Source organism: Hemicordylus capensis, chromosome 2 (genome assembly GCF_027244095.1).
Source record: "Hemicordylus capensis ecotype Gifberg chromosome 2, rHemCap1.1.pri, whole genome shotgun sequence".
In the NCBI taxonomy this organism is placed as follows: domain Eukaryota; kingdom Metazoa; phylum Chordata; class Lepidosauria; order Squamata; family Cordylidae; genus Hemicordylus; species Hemicordylus capensis.
In genome coordinates, this window is record NC_069658.1 from 46,133,109 (window position 1) to 46,149,741 (window position 16,633).

The 16,633-nt window shown below is 42.9% G+C and overlaps 1 protein-coding gene across 9 annotated transcripts in view; it reads left to right on the forward strand.

The window, feature by feature from the left end:
* Positions 1-16,633, forward strand: part of ARSB (arylsulfatase B) — a 294,461-nt gene that overhangs the window by 48,545 nt on the left and 229,283 nt on the right. For all 9 annotated transcript variants that reach the window (XR_008315997.1, XM_053295445.1, XM_053295442.1 and 6 more), the window contains 2 exons: positions 7,916-8,159; positions 15,292-15,362. Coding sequence is in view for 8 of the 9 variants with exons in the window: in XM_053295445.1 (XP_053151420.1) it covers positions 7,916-8,159; positions 15,292-15,362 (315 nt within the window). In the remaining variant the exon portion in view is untranslated. The remainder of the gene's footprint in view (positions 1-7,915; positions 8,160-15,291; positions 15,363-16,633) is intronic.

A 16,633-nucleotide genomic window follows, 5' to 3' on the forward strand; every position in this document is an offset into this window, starting at 1 on the left:
TTAATGTGCGTGTATGTATGAGTCAGCCAAAACAAAAGTACATAATTGATTTGAGCCTGCCTCTCCCAGTTAAGTATCACCTGGAGTGTCTGCTGGACAGATAGTTTTGTCTGAAGATTAAGGAGTTGATCCAAACGTTTCATTGAAGAAGTGGGTTTTGTTGAGGAGGGGTTTGAAAGAATAGAGGTCAGAGCTGTCTTGTCCATATAGGTGGCCTAGAGGGTTGCCCTAGAGCAGGGATTCTCAACATCGGGTCCCCAGATGTTATTGGACTTCAGTTCTCATAGGAAGGCCACTGGGGCTAGGGATTATGGGAGGAAGTCCAGTCACATCTGGGGACCCAACGTCGAGAATCCCTGGCCTAGAGGACCCAGTTTTAAGATGTGCCAACACAGCCAGCCCAGCTACCCCACAACAGCCCTCAATGGAGGTCGCCAGTGAGCTAGGCAGATGGTGAGTGCAAGCAGCCAACCAGTCCTATCCAGTCACCTCCTTCTCCACCTCCGGTTGTGGGGGCCTGAGGGAACGGGAATGTTGAGAGGGCTCTGGGTGGAAGGAGCCACCCCCTTGCCTGCAGCAGCCTGGCGGGGAGCACCCCGCAGGGATGTGGGGCACTTGTCATGGAAGCCCTTACTGGGTGAAGCCACCCCTCCGGGCCCTTTCTGCCTTGCACTAGCCTCCTGACACTCGGCACCCTGTTCACAGTTGAAGAGGCATGTTGGGACCCTAATGGCTCTGCGTATCAGGGCCTTGAGTGCCCTGCGAAGCGGTGGGTGGGTGTGGAATGGACCAAGGCAAGGGTCCTGCGTGGGCTGAGGCTGCCAAGGGGGCGAGGTGTAAAGCAGCTCAGGGCTTATATTTTTAGTTATCTTGAATGTGGCCAGGGGTGTGTGTTTGTGTGGGACTCCTCCCCAGCACTGCCTATCTACATCCCATGTTATGTCTGCAATGCTCACACCAAGCAGGCAAGTCCCCGTCTGGGTCTGGGGCACGCGGGTCCCAGACCCCCAGCTCTCTATATTGTAAACCAAACCCCAAAATGCCGTGGTGCTGAATTGTGGGGAGTCTTGGTGCAAGAATTAACAAAACAATAATAATGCATTCTCTCTTTCCACACATGATTCTTTGACTCCAAGCCTATATTATTGTTTTGACAATGCATCACAATTGCCCTAAATCCCCTGCTTACTAAAAATGGTATGTATGAGAGTAAGGCAACAGTTGCACTATCTAAAACTGTGGATGTCTGTGATGCCGCTTGGGAATCAGCCCAGGTTTTGGATGGCAACTCAGGTTTCCACCCCCAGCCACAGAGCTCTGCTGCCATACAGTCCCATTCATTTTCACGAGACTTGTTCTAGTTCAGCCCTGGGAGGCTCTTTCCTTTGTTCTAGAACTGAAGCCCTTATTGTTGCTAATACAATTAAAGGGAAGAATCAGTGGTTGTGGAACACATTGCAGACAATGGCATTGGTAATGTAGTGGTGAGGGTCTCAAAGCCAGATTCAGACCACTGAATAAGATGCTGAGGAAGGAGGCACTGTAGTCCTGCTCAGTGCGGGGAAACTGCTCCAGCCTCCCTGACAGATGGTTGTCCAGCCTCTGAAAACCTCCTGCAAAGGAGGGCCCATCACTGGATGAGGCAAACTGTTCCACTTGTTATGGGAGGAGAGCTGGTCTTGTGGTAGCAAGCATGACTTGTCCCCTTAGCTAAGCAGGGTCTGCCCTGGTTGCATATGAATGGGAGACTAGAAGTGGGAGTGCTGTAAGATATTCCCCTTAGGGGATGGAGCCACTCTGGGAAGGGCAGAAGGTTCCAAATTCCCTCCCTGGCATCTCCAAGATAGGGCCGAGAGAAATTCCTGCCTGCAACCTTGTAGAAGCCGCTGCCAGTCTGTGAAGACAATACGTGCTAGATAGACCAATGGTCTGACTCAGTATATGGCAGCTTCCTATGTTCCTATGAATAGCTCTTATAGTTATGAAATTCTTCCTAATATCTCGCCTAAACCAGCTTCCTTGTAATTTCAACCCATTGTTTCTAGTTCAGACTGCAGGAGCAAAAGTAAACAAGTCCACTCGTTCCTCTGTGTGACAGGCCTTAAGATATTTGGAGATGGCTATCATATCCCCCCCCCTTCTCCAGGCTAAACATATTCAGCTCCTTTAGCCATTACTCATGGAACATGGTTTCCATACCCCCTCTGCATCTTTGTTATTCTCCTCTGAATCCATTCCAGTTTATCAAGGTCCTTCTTGAAATGTGGTGTCCAGAACTTGACAGACATCCTGACCAACACTGCATCTGTGCAGGGAAAGGATGCACAACTTTAGCAGTAGTATCCTCACTTCAGAAGTGCTGGTGCTTTCAGGGGGCTGAATTTCGCTGATCTCCTCTTCCCCTGCAATCCTTAGGGACATATTTCTGGATTGCTCAGAGCTCTTCCAAGGGAAGGGAAGATCTGTAAAACTTTCCAACTGCATCCTCCATGCACAAGCACCAGTGCTTCTGAAGCAGAGATGCTACTGCTACAGCCGAGCATCCTTTCACTGCACAGATGCAGCATTAGTCCACATGTCAGCTACTATTCCAAGTGAGGTCTGACCAGCACAGAATAAAGTGAAGCAATTACTTCTTGTCATCTAGGCACTATGCTTTTGTTAATGAGGCCTCAGTGTAGATTAATTTTTTTAACATCTGCTTCTCACTGCTGACTCACCTAGGCCCTTTCCACATGCACTGTTGCCAAGCCAGGTTTCCCCCATCCTGTATGTGTGCATTTCCTTTTTCTTACCCAGTTACAGGACTTTGTCTCTGTTGAACTTCATCTTGTTGGCTTTGGACCAATATTTGAAACTGCCCAGATCAGACAGAATCTTGATTGTATCTTCTAAGGTGTTAACCATCTCCCCATCCCAGCTTTGTGTCATCTGCAGATCTGATAAACATCCTCTCTATTCTCTCCTCCTTGTCATGTATGAAAATGTTGTGTAGTACATGGGCCAGGATGCAGTCCTGTAGCACTCCACTTGATCTCTCTCTCCATAATGAAGTGGAGCCATTAATGAGCACCCATTGTTGATGATTGTTCAACTTGTCAACAAGGATAGGGTTATCAACATCTACTAGCCTTGGTAACACTATAAATCAAGATCACAGGTGGCATGCCCCTGAACACCAGGTGCTAGGGAGCACCAAAGGAGTGGGTGGTTTTCCTCTTTTCCCCACTTGCTGGGGGAAACGTCTTATGTTCTTATAACAAAACAACAAATATTTATATACTACTTTTCAACAAAAGTTCCCAAAGCAGTTTACATAGAGAAATAATAAATAAAATAAAATAAAATAAGATGGATCCCTGTCCCCGAAGAGGTCACAATCTACAAAGAAATATAAGATAGACACCAGCAACAGTCACTGGAGGTACTGTGCTAGGGCTGGATAGGGCCAGTTGATATTGTGGGAGACTTTCCAATGCAATATCTCCCATGATATTGTGGGAGACTTTCAAATGCTTTGCTGGAATTAAGATACATTATGTCCACAGCATTCTTATGATCTACTGAACTGGTAACTCTGTGAAGGGAACCTGAAAATGCTGCTCTCTGAGGTAGCATTTTCAGAAATGCTACTTGTTCTATGCATAGTGCCAGCTAGACAGGTATAACAGCAGGATCTCAATGCATGGGTGAAGATGGTAGCATCAAGAGGAGTTATTTAGATTTGTTAGGCCCTAGGGAGCTTCATGGACTAAGCCAAGTCTGTTACAGAAGAGACAGGCTCCACTTGAACCAAAATGGAAGCAGACTGCTGACGCTTAGAATCCAAAAGGTCACAGAGCAGTTTTTAAATTGGGTTGGGGTGGGCGAGAGAACTGACAGTAGCTGAGAAGCATCTGGTCTCGAATAAGGCTTCTTTTCAGAATGATGATCTAAACATTTTATGACCTCAAATTGAAGGCTGGATGTAAGTTGATGATAAGCATACAGAGCAAATGACAAATGTAGTCAAACAAATCCTAGCAAAAATTGCATGGGGAAGAGATATATAAAAGGTGGTAAATATATAAGAGTTTGAATGATACTAGAAACATCAAAAACCAAGCTGGATGAATCTCAGTTCCTGGTACTATAGCTGTAGTGGAAATATTGAAAATTTAATAGAATGGGACGCAGTTATATGAAATCTAAAAACTTCAGCAAGGACAAAGTGGGGCGCACTGGCAGTGTTGTTGTTGTGTGTGTCAGTGATGGCACTGAGTGCAATAAACTGGAAAACCTACGAGGAACAAATTCAGCTGCAGAATCACTGTGGTTAGAAATTCTTTTTTATTCCTTGAGGAAATACATGTGGTCATCAGTTTTGTATTTTGCCTGTGGAAAAGGCAGGGATACAATAAATTCATTCCTCACCTGGGGAATTAGCTTGGGACATGATGTAGCCATATCCACCCTTCTCAGGGACAAATGGCATGTGTATGTTAAATGTGTTAGTTTGGTCCTGTATTGTGTTTGTTTTTTGTTTTAAGTTAAATAGCAGCCATGATGGGACCCAATCTGGATCCTTTCCCTCTGCACCATTGGTACCAATGTCAGCTTCTGTCCTGGGGTGGGATTCAGATTAGGACTGTTGAGGCAAATGGTTAAAATCTTTGTAGGCAAAGCGTTAAAGCCTTGTCAGGATTTCCAGTCCGCTGCTGCTGCTGCTGCTGCTGCCGCCAGCCCCGCTCCTGACACAGACATCACTTGACTTGTCCTCATCCACAGACGAGGCAGCTGCCCAGTCCATCCAAGGCATCGTATCGATCGAATAATCAGGAAACCACACTATGGCCACAGTATTCCACTGGCTGCACAGGGAGAATTGTCCAGCAACCATCTAGCACAGATGGGGGCAAACCAGAGGACTTTAATGAGAGTGGGAGGAGAGCTAACTTTTGTGAGACCATAGTGGAGTGGGAAAGAAAATTAAGGGAGGGAGAGGAAGAAGCTAAAGAGGAGGAACAGGGTGAATTGATGACCAGCAGAGATGAGCCCAGAGAAGGCCTGAGGAAGCTACTCCTCTGGGAGGAGGAACAGGGTGCTTTATAAACCCCGCCTTCCCTGAGGCCTCCAGGAAGAGAAGAAACCTCCACAAGCCCTCCTTATTTCTATGCCATGGTGCTGATCCAGATTAGACCCTCACCATGGCTGCTGTTTAGGAAAAAGTGTCCAGTAATGCATTCTAGAACAGTAATACTTACAAGGGTTGGCATGTATTTGATCCCCTATTATTTGACCATGGCCAAACATTTCATGAAGCTAAAAATGCCGCTGTGTCAGTGGCAGCTTACCATTTTAAATTCATTATGACATCATTTGTTAGCAAGAGAGTAGGAATGAGGACTGCTCCCTCGCTCTATCCTGCAGCAACTGGGGACATACTTTGCAGCATAGCAGAACTTCTCCTGTTATAACTGTAGGCATCTCATACAGTAGCCATCAGTGATGAAGGTCACTACCTAAAACTGCCCATGACTCCATCTTGCCTGCTGCATGAACTAGGTAGTATCTGCTTCATGTGCTCTGGTTGTCTGATGTGAACATAGGAACAGCCCTGCTGGATCAGGCCCAACTAAGGGGGCCTATTCTGTTCACACAGTGGCCCACCAGATGCCTCTGGGAAGCCCACAGGCAAAAGCTGATGGCATGCCCTCTCTCCTGCTGTTGCTCCCCTGCAACTGGTATTTAGATGCATCTTGCTTCTTAGGAGGTGGTATGTAGCCCTCAGACTAGTAGCTATTGATAGGCTTGTCCTCCATGAATTTGTCAAAGCTCTTCCTAAGCCATCCAGGCTGGTGGCTGGGAGTTAAAGCTTCTGGGAGGATCAGTGGTTGTGGAACATGTTACAGACAGTGGGATTGGTAATATAGTGGTGAGGGTCTTAAAGCCAAATTCAGACCACTGAATAAGATGCTGATGAAAGAGGCACTGTCCAGGCTTAGGTCTAGAAAAACAGTCAATGTAAAAGTACTGATTGAAGTAAAACACAAAAGATACCACTCTGAGGAAGTTGTGAAGTCTTTGGGGAAGCCAAAATACTTGACCACTACTTGACAATAGCTGACCAGTTATTAGACTAAATCTTACTTGGCCAGTCAATTGCCCAATTCTAATGCATACAATCTTTAAGAATCTAAGGTCTTGGGATCCACATGCCAGAAATCTCTTTCTCTGTGTTCCATCATAAAGTGTCACATAGGGGAAAGTCATCTGTGATTGAATATATCCCCTTAAGTTTGCTATCTACGCACGTAGTCACATGTAGTTTAGAAGGCAAAGACACACAGCAAACAGGACATTGGCAGTGGCTGCCCTGCAGATTGAGTGTATCATTTTATGGTGCTTGAGCTGTCTTCTGGCTAGGAGGCTTTAATATGTTTAATATAGCTTAATTAAGGTTTTTTCCAATTCTGTTTTTACACTCACTGATTCTTAGGGAGGAAATGGGCTAGAACATTAAATAAGCCAAATAACTGAGTAGCCAAATGTACACATATTAAATCAAATGCTTTGGAGCTGGTATGTTCACAAGATCGTAGACAGCTACCGGGATAAAACGAATAACAGTAAAGAAACCATAGGTTCCCATGGTGTATGGTGGATTTTGACCCATCAATAGGGAATCGCTATTCAAATTTACTATGCAGAAATCACTGCAAAACTTGCATCCACATAATAGAGTTCTTTGGCATTTCAGCACTGATGACTGTAGACTGCATGCCAGACTGTGTAGACCAATTGCAAAATCAGCAGTCTCTTTCAGATTAACAGGCTCACTGAGGTAATTATCAACAGAGATCTGAAATTCCTCTCCCAAGCCTACCAATGACCTAATATAATTATATTTACAGGACACAAGGCTTTCAGCACTCAAGCGTTGCACAGATAAAGATATAAACTCAACCCATTAGCAGCTTTAAAGTTGCTCTCATTTTTATTTTAGAAGCACTAATGTTGTGGTAGTCAAGAAGTCAGCCACTGTATTTACTGGTTTTTATTACCAGCAGTTTGTGTAACCTGAGTACTGTGCAACTCAGGGTCTCAGGGAGGCAGGCAGACTTCACTAGCAAAAGGTTAAGTCACAACCAAAGGCAACATTATTTAGTAAACTCCCTTACAAAAAGATAGAGAAGTGTTATCTTAATGTGATCAATTAATTTCATTGCTTGGTTTTTATTCACAAATAGGCTGTGCAAATATGTATTCATGTTTAACTTTTTAAATTTGATTTCACAGTAAATAATGCTGTTGGCCAGAGCATATCATGAAGGACCTTCTGTGTTGTTATACAGGAGAACCTTGTTACAGTCGGGGGTTCATTCCTTGCCTATTACCGCAAGTAACAGAACCGCGAGTAACGAGGCATTAGGGCTATGGGAAAGTGGGGTTAGGTTCCAGGGTGAAGGGGGAAATTTTAAAAACACCCCCCAAAGCCCCAGAACTTATTGTGGAGTGCTCCTCAGGTCCCTCATGTGCCCAAGAATGCCCCCCCCCCGAAATGCCTCTGAAAAATGTGAAAAATCATGGGGTTTTTTTTTTTCATTTTTTGCCAGAAACAAGCCACAAAATGGTTCCTTGAGACAAAATGGAGAGCAGAAGTGACCTCTATGGTCACTTCTGGCCCTTTAGGAACCACGGATTCCTAGGGTTTCAACCCTATCATATCCGTGGATAGTGGAAACAGGTGTCTTTTATACATCCCATGGATACACAGAACCACAAATAACGAGGTTCTCCTGTATGTTATAAAGCTAAATTACTGGAATTATTTTATCTAGTGTAATATATTCTAATGAAAATCTACTTAACATTCTGGATTTATATAGTATAATATTTTACCAATATCTTTTTGTGTGTGCGTCGTATGTTTCAGATAATGGAGGCCAAACTATGGAAGGTGGAAATAACTGGCCATTGAGAGGAAGAAAATGGACCCTGTGGGAAGGAGGAGTGAGAGGGGTTGGCTTTGTTGCCAGTCCTTTACTAAAGCAGAAGGGAGTGGAAAGCCATGACCTTATCCACATTTCTGACTGGCTGCCAACTCTGGTGACTCTTGCTGGAGGACATACAAATGGCACAAAGCCGTTAGATGGCTTTGATATATGGGAAACAATCAGGTAACTTTCTCAGTAAAATATGTTGATTGAATAAGACATTCTTCTCAAGAGCAAACTTTGTGAGGGATCAGAGTTCTGCATTTCAATCCTCATTTGTTAAGTATGTTTATCAGAATTTTTTTAATGTGTACAGTCACATGTCTAAAATTTGATAGGTTTTTTTTTTTTAAAATGCATGTACTCACTAATCAGTCTGTGCTAGAAACTGGGAATTGAAATTCATTTCGAAGCAAAAAATATGGCTGTTAGACAGGGGCGTAACTATAATAGGGCATGGGAAGACAGTTGTCTGGGGGCAGTTCACTGCCTTGGAGGGGCCCCCAAAGGCAGGTCACAAGACAGACTCTCCCAGCTGCACACCTGCTCGGGCTTCCTTCAGTTGTATTCATCCTCCGAAATTGATGTGGGTGTTAAGACCTGGAGTTACCAGAACAGCATGCCTTTCTCTAGTACCATTAAATGACTTGCATCGTCCACAATTTGCAAAACTATCCTCATTTAAGATTTCTTTACTTCATGAGCAGAGCTTCGGGGGGGAGGGGGCATTTTAAAATCTTGTCTCTGGGTCCACTCCAACCTTGCTATGCCCCTGCCGTTAGAACTTTGTATTTGTCTCTGTTGAATTTCATTTTGTTAGTTTCAGTCCTGTTTTCCATTGTCAAGGTCATTCTGAATTTTATTCCTGTCTTCTGAGGGCTAGCTATCACTTCCAAGTTTTGTGTCATTGCAAATGTAATGAGGATTCCCTCCACGCATTCATCTAATCATTGATAACAAATATTGAAGAGTACTAGGCTCAGGATAGAGTTGTGCAGCATCCTACTTGAAACTCCTAGTTTAATGAGGAGCTATTGTTGAGTACTCTTTAAGTAAAGTTTTCCAACCAGTTGTGAATGCACCTGACAGTTGTGAATTCACCTGCTAACCAAAATATCATGGGGAACTTTGTCAAATGCTTTGCTGAAATAAAGATTAATTATGTCCACAGCATTCCCACAAATTACTGAGCTAGTAACTCGTTCAAAAATAGATAAGATTAGTCTGATTTATTACTGGCAAATTTATACTGGCTTTTACTAATCTCATTGTTCTCAAGTAGCTGCTTTAGAATCTGTTATTGAATCTTCCTTAGTACTGAAGTCAGGCTGACTGATCCGTAGTTTTCTCAGATACGCCTCCCCCGACCCCCTTTTAAAGATTGCGGCAATATTAGCCTGTCTCCAGTCTTGTGGTAGCTCACTATCCTGTTCTAGGCTGAGCTGGGGTCTCTGCCGAGGCAGAGGGAGACCTCGGACATTTCTAAAGAAGGATCAGGACCTTCTCTAGTTCCAAGCAGGAGCCCCTCACAAGAGCTGGGTTTATCCACATAAGAGGGATGTTGCTCAAACAGCTACTTGAAGCAAACTGCCAATTTTTATGGCTGCATGAATTGACTCCACTCCTTCTCTCGAGAAAGCTGTATTGCTTAAAGAGGCCTTGCCCAGTTTTCTAAGCAGTGGCTCTCACGGCACTGGGGGACCTGTACTAGGCCTAGCAGGTCTTCAGAGACTCCTCCAAGTCAGAGGATGAAGGCACAGCTGTGTTCTCAGATGATGGTGGGGGTGCTGGCTCAGGCTTCGCTATTTCTCCTTGTGTAGAGGTCCTGGCAGCATGGGGTCACCTGGGTCTGGGTCATAAGGTCGTCCCACCCTGAGCTGTCCACCTTGTCCCCAGTTGGGAGGTGCTCCCGAATCTGGGGTTATGACACCCCTTCTCTGAGATTTCTCAGAGACGATAGAGTGAGTCAGTTATCCTCAGTGTGCGTCAGTAAGTTCTTTTAGAACTGCAGAATTTGATTCATCCAGCATTGAAGTGTTGAACTCGTTTAAAGAAGATAGGTGTTTCCTGACCAGCTGCTGATTAATCCTGAAGTACAGTCCTGACCCTTCACCATTTGTGCTGTTTTCACCAGGTTATGCACACCATACCTCCTTTTGGGGAACAGAGAAGCAAACCAGAAGTTAAGCAATTGTACCTTCTCTTTGTCACCCATTAACATCTCACCATCCTTCCTGAGTGGCAGGCCTACTGTTCCATCACTTTTCTTTCAAAGATACCCGAGAAAGCCCTTTTTATTGCTCTTCACATCCCTCTCCAGCCTCAGCTTTTTCTGAGCTATAGCTTTCCTGACCCTGTTCCTACAAGTTTGGGCTGCTCGTTTGTATTTGTCTTTGGTGAGCTATCCTTCCTTCCCCTTCTTATACATGCCTTTTCCATTTTCAGCTTATGACTGAGTTTCTTACTTGCAGCCACATTGGTGGTTTTTTTGGTGGGTTTTTTGGAAGATGCCTCCCATTTTTCTTTCTCATTGGAATTATTTGTGACCGCCCCTTTACTAACTCCTCCTTCAGGAACTCTCACTTATCTTGGGCCTCTTTCCCCATTAATTTATCTAGCCATGGAATCCTACCTAGTGTTTCTCTGAGCTTATTTAAAACAGCTTTCCAGAAATCCAAGGTAAATGTTTAATGCGTAACTTTGGCTTTCCATAAAATCAAGAATTACATGTTTACTTCCAAGTTCCCACCCCCAAATTCCCAATACTTCAATTTCCTTGACCAACTGTTGCCGATTGGTTAGGATCAAATAAAGGATAGCCTCTCCATGTTCCTTCCTCATCTTTCTGAAAGAGGAAGCTGTCAGCAAAGCATGTCAGGAATTTGTTGAAGGTTTAGGGCTTAGTGGATTTTGTCTCTCAACAGATATTAGGGTAGCTGAATATTACTAATTCTTGCTTTCTTTAAATATCTGTAATGTGTTTGAGGAAAGCACCATCCAGATCCCCTTCTTACTATGGCAATCTGTAATAGACTCTAGCTACACTATTTTTTATTTCCTTCTTCATTTATCTTTACCCCACTGCTCTCCACTGGGCGACCATGGATTTCTGTACAGGTGTACATGCTTTTTACATATAATGCTACTCTCCTTCCCTTTCTGTTGAATCTATTCTTTTTGAGCAGGTTATATCCTTTGGTTGCTAGGAGTCAATCCTTTAATCCTGGGAGTCATCTCACCATGTCTCAGTTATCCCAATCAAGTCGTGCTTTGGTAATATAGAATATCAGTTCCAAATATTCTAACTTATTTGGAGTTCAAACTCATCTTGTTTATTTCCCAGACTCTGTGCATTGGTATATGGACATTGAGGGCCATGGATATTGTTTGTTTATTTGTTTATCATATTTCTATACCGCCTGATACGTATATCTCTAGGCGGTGTACAAAATTTAAAATATTTAAAAGTCACAAATTAAAATACAATAGTCACAATACAATACAAAAGTCACAATAAAAACAATAGAATAAAATAGTTAATAAAACAAGTTTAATTATGTAAATTAATTACAATTAAATTATCTAAATTAATTACAATTAAAGGCCTGAGAAAACAGGAGGGTCTTTGAGGTTCTTCCTGAAAACAAACAGAGAAGGAGATGCTCTTATTTCAGTAGGGAGCTTATTCCAAAGCCCTGGGGCAGCCACAGAGAAAGCCCGGTCCTGGGTCACCACCAAACGAGCCGGTGGCAAACGTAACCGGACCTCTTCAGAAGATCGTAACAGGTGGCAGGGATTATGAGAAAGGAGGCGCTCTCCAGTGTATTATGCTCCAGAGTCTCTGCTGCTACTTTTATTGTGCAGTTTGCCAGGCAACCCCACAACTCCCTCAGTTTCTCTGTGGCATCCAAGTCTCTATCTTTAATTCTTACCCCTGTACATATTTTCAGGGTTTTGTATCCATCTCCCACAGGATTTAGTTTAAAGCCTTCTTGATCAGGTTCATTATGCTTCTGCCAAACACGTTCTTCCCAGCCCTCTTGAGGTGTAGTCCATCTCCTGCCAATAGTTCCTCATAAAAGAAGCTTAAACCATGATCTCACAAACCATGTATTTTAAGCTGAGAGAGCTTTGGGGAATATTTTGTGTCTTGAACAACAAATATATGAAAAATAAAATAAAACAAGACATACTACATATATTACATATGTGCATTTGAAATATATACTTTATAAAGTTACCTTTCCATGTAAGTTGAAGGGAAAGGGTCAGAATGTAGAGAAGGAAATGGGGAAGAATGGATTTGGCTCTTTCCCTCCGTCTTTTCATTACAGTTGCATGGAGGGGGGAGGATCAGTGACAGAGGCAGTAGTGACAGGAAGTAGGGATGTGCATGAAACAGATTATGTGTGGGGTGGGGTGGGGTGTTGAGCTTGAAATCAAACACAGATGGCCAAAACAGCGGTTGACCCCGTCTGTTTCGTCAGAACAAACTTGAAATGTTTCCGTCCCAACAGAATACACAATTCAAATGCAGTCCAAAAATTGCCCCGAAAGAATCACTGGCTCAGAATCCACTGCCAGCCACAGTGCCTGTGCTGCAGTAACATCATTTGCAAAAGTTGCTCTCTCTCACACAATTATGACTGCTTACTTCCTAACATTGCAATAGCTGCCACAACAGCATCCTTAGCAGCAAGCATAGCCTTAACCTCAACTAGAGCATTTTCAGCCACATTTTGACTGAGTACACCTTGCAATGCAGATTGCAGAGCAGACCAGAGCAGTGAATGAAGCACAAGTTAGTCTCCAGGCCAGACCCGGAGCTCATCACAGCAATCACCAAGAAATATTACAAACATAGAGAGAGCTGCCACTGTCCATTTCTCGCCACAACACTATCTCATATACAAAACAAACCACAACTCAAGGAAGGCAGGCACTCAAGTTCTGTCTTTATCAACCTGAGATCCAGCAACCCAGATAGTTTTAGTAGCAGTAGCACAGTATATTATACTCAGTGCTGAGAACTGCCTCCCAGTTCCTTTGAATACATTTTGAAATTCTCTTCTTTTGTGTCTCCCCCCCTCACCCAGCCAATGAGGGCATGTATCCTTCGTGCCCACTACTAACAATGCCAATGAGTGGATTTGTTTAAAGGAGTGAAGGGAATAGTAATGTCTTGACTGACAAACCTCAGTAATTCTGAACATATGCAAACCTAGCAATACCTAACCACTACCTTTCATGTAGTGGCCACAATGTAAGTAATGGTGGTGATCCCCAAGGACAATCAACCAGAAAAGTGTTACATAATGTTTAAATGCAACTGGCCTAATTTTATGAGCCCTTCATACTTGAGATAGAAAGCTTAGCCCTGTTCGGTCATTCAAATGTGTGTTTAATAAATGTGTGAGAGGTGGCAGATTCTATATCTGATCTATGTGTACTCATCGAATGCTTGAACAAAGCCCCTATGTATATATGCATGGGTTCTGTTCAGACATTCATTGAACATGTGTAGGTTAGGAATGGAAACCACTACCATGATCCCACCATTCTCATTCACATTCACTAATCATGTTTTGGAATGAGGGCTCTCATTTGAAGAGAGCCCTCCTATGTTCCATCATAATGCTTATAGTGGACAAATTCATTCAGCCCCAACGCAGATCCATTACGTTATCTATCACAACTAGTGACTACTTATCCATCACAACTAGTGATGGTTACTATCATTAGTGACGGGTAACTAGAATTAATTAATAGATTAATTCTGGTCCCTCAAGGCAAAGTTTTCTCCATCAAAATTTCCTCCTATAGCATTCTCTGTTTCTTTGCAAGGTAAGCAGAATTCCCCAGAGTGCTAATTGTTTTAACAATGTAACCAGACACCTTTCAGCCATGCCAGAATGTATCTGGCTTTCAATATCACAAAGTAAACAAAGTGCAGAGAGGTGATAATTGCTTAATTAAGCTATCGGTGACACAAAAAAGTGGTTTGTAGTCTTGTGTCATTTTAGCAGGGGTGCTTCATTGAAAGTTTATTGGCTGGATTTTTAATAGATTAGATTAAGCTGTCTGGAGTTTAAGGGTGTGATATATGTAGTGTGTGTGTAGAATTATAGGCATAGACCCCCTGTGGAAGAAAAACATCTGCAGCAATTATAGTTTTGCAACAGACAAGAGTACATGAAATTGACCACAGTCTACTTCTTGTTTGATTCTGTCATGCATCAGTTACTTACAACAGCTTTCTATTAGAGCTATTTAAACTATTTTGCCTGCCTGGGGTGATGTTTTTATTATTCTATCTGGTTGGACAGGCATCTCCAGAGATGCTTTGGGTATTGGATATCTTCTTGTCTTAGAACAAAGGGTTATACTTGATGAACCACTGGGTGTCCTCCAGCTCTCTTGGATTCTGTGAACTTTCCCAGGTGCTGCAGCAGACTAGCCAAAGTTCTGGCTAGAGAAGGCTTTATTGATTAACTTGTAAACATAATGCTCAGAATCCTCAAACACTAATAAAATAAAAAATTTCATATGTATTGCATCATGGTCATATGGGGCTGTCATTAGAAATTGTTTTGGAAACCACAACTAGCTGTTGCTCAGCTCACCTTCTGTTGGGAGCAGATTGCTGGCAACATTTAAGGTCTGTAGTCTTTGGTTGCATTGACATAATACAAGGTACTAATAGCCTGTGTAGTCTTATGCAAGTTGGGCGGGGGGAGTACTTTACCAAGCTCCTCCTTCCACATTATTCCCCCGTATGAAAATCTATAGGAGAGGCCCTGCTTTTTAGGTTCCATCTCCCCATAAGTGGTGGCACTGCAGTTTTGAAACCCCTTCCCAAAAAAGGCCTCCTGCACTCCTTCCTTTAGTAATTGAGAAGACCAGAGAAAACTCTTTTGTTAAGGCAAGCATGTCTTTAAATTAATTTGATATGGGGGGGGGTTATTGGTCCCCCCCCCCGCAGTTGTGTTCTGTTTTATCCTAAAGATATTTTATTGATTTACATTGTAGTTTATGGATATTGGTGTAAACTCCTTTGAGTGTCAACTATTTGTAAGGAAAAGTAATATGTGTATCTTAAAATAAGGTAAATCAATGTGTTCCCAGTACAAATAAATAAAACCCAATATTATGAACCCCCTTTTTAAGCAACTTTTCCTTGATAGTCTTTTGTCTGCATGCTTAAAAGATTTCCATTGTTGCTTAAGATAATCAGAAAAGTGTTAAAATAGTAATTGTAGACATTAATTAGGTTGTAGAAGGAAAATTAATATTTTTATTAACAACTTTGTTCTAGTGAAGGAAAATCTTCACCCAGAAAGGAGCTGCTTCACAACATAGACCCCATCTTTGTGGATCCATCTCCATGTGAGTCTATAATTAATTGCTGGAGCTCTTAGAGATCTTCTCCTTAAGACTGGGGGAGCGGGGAGTGGATTTTCCCCATTGCAGTAGGTTTTATTTTTTTCCTCTGAGTGGAGAATTTAAACAAGGCTGGATACCAGCCATTCTGCCACTTTGCCATAAAGTGTTGTAGTGATCTCATCCACAGTGCAGAGTTAACTACTCTCTAAATCATTCCCAGAGTCTGATGCATTTTCTTGTGCTCCAAAGTGACACATATGTAAAACATAATGCAATCCAGAGTGTGGGACTGTTGACAGATAACCACATGTCTCAGGTACAGTGAGGCACATAGCCAAAGACCAAAACGCCTCCAGCACTGAGGAGTGGTGGTTATCTTCTAATAGCTCTGTATACAAGCATTTGTTGAATCACATATAATAAAGTTCCATTGCTGACCTTGTGAACAGAGCGGGTGGAGGGGGGAAGTATTAGTTCATACATGGCTCTGAAGTTCCAGGACCCATGGTTGGTTTTGCGCTAGAGCCACATGTGTTGGAGATCTTGCCAATTCTGTTTCCCCACTAAACACTGTCTGTTTTACAATTCTCCCCAGATTTTCTCCCCCCACTGCCCTGCTCTTTTTCCCCCTTTTTTCTTTTTTGCCAGAGACTAAGCTTTTCAATATGGGGATTGTTCAAGAAAATTTTCATTGGAACATGTCCTTTTTAACACTCTCTGTAAGTTCCTTAATTAAATTACTCTGGAATAACAAAAGAGTGTCCAAAACCCCGGCTTGCAGCCCTTCTCTCATGGTTCCCAGGCTTTGTAACTGTGCCGCCTTTCACAGTTTCTTTCTCCTTGCCCACCCCACTGTTCACACACACCCCTCCCCATAAAAACTGGAAGAACAGGATGCGAAGGGGGGCAGAGAAAGGACTTAGAGCTGAATTAGAACTGCACTGCTTGAAAGCCTGAGTTCCTCATTCCTCTGAGTCCTTTTCCTTGCAGTAGTGGCAAGCATGTGGTACAGTGTGGAGTGTGTGTGTGTGTGTGTGTGTGTGTGTGTGTGTGTGTGTGTGTGTACATACATATACAATATATATAAAAAGGTGGGGCAGGGGAAAAGAGGATGGAAATAAAATATATTGTAGCTCTTGGTTAGACCAAAAAGTATATGGCCTCCTCCAAAGTTATGCATAGTGTTCCAGACATATGTTTTGGTCTTCCTTGTGCTGCAGAACATTTTATGAAGTGCCAAGTGAACTGGCTGGCAGACTACACACAGTATAAGG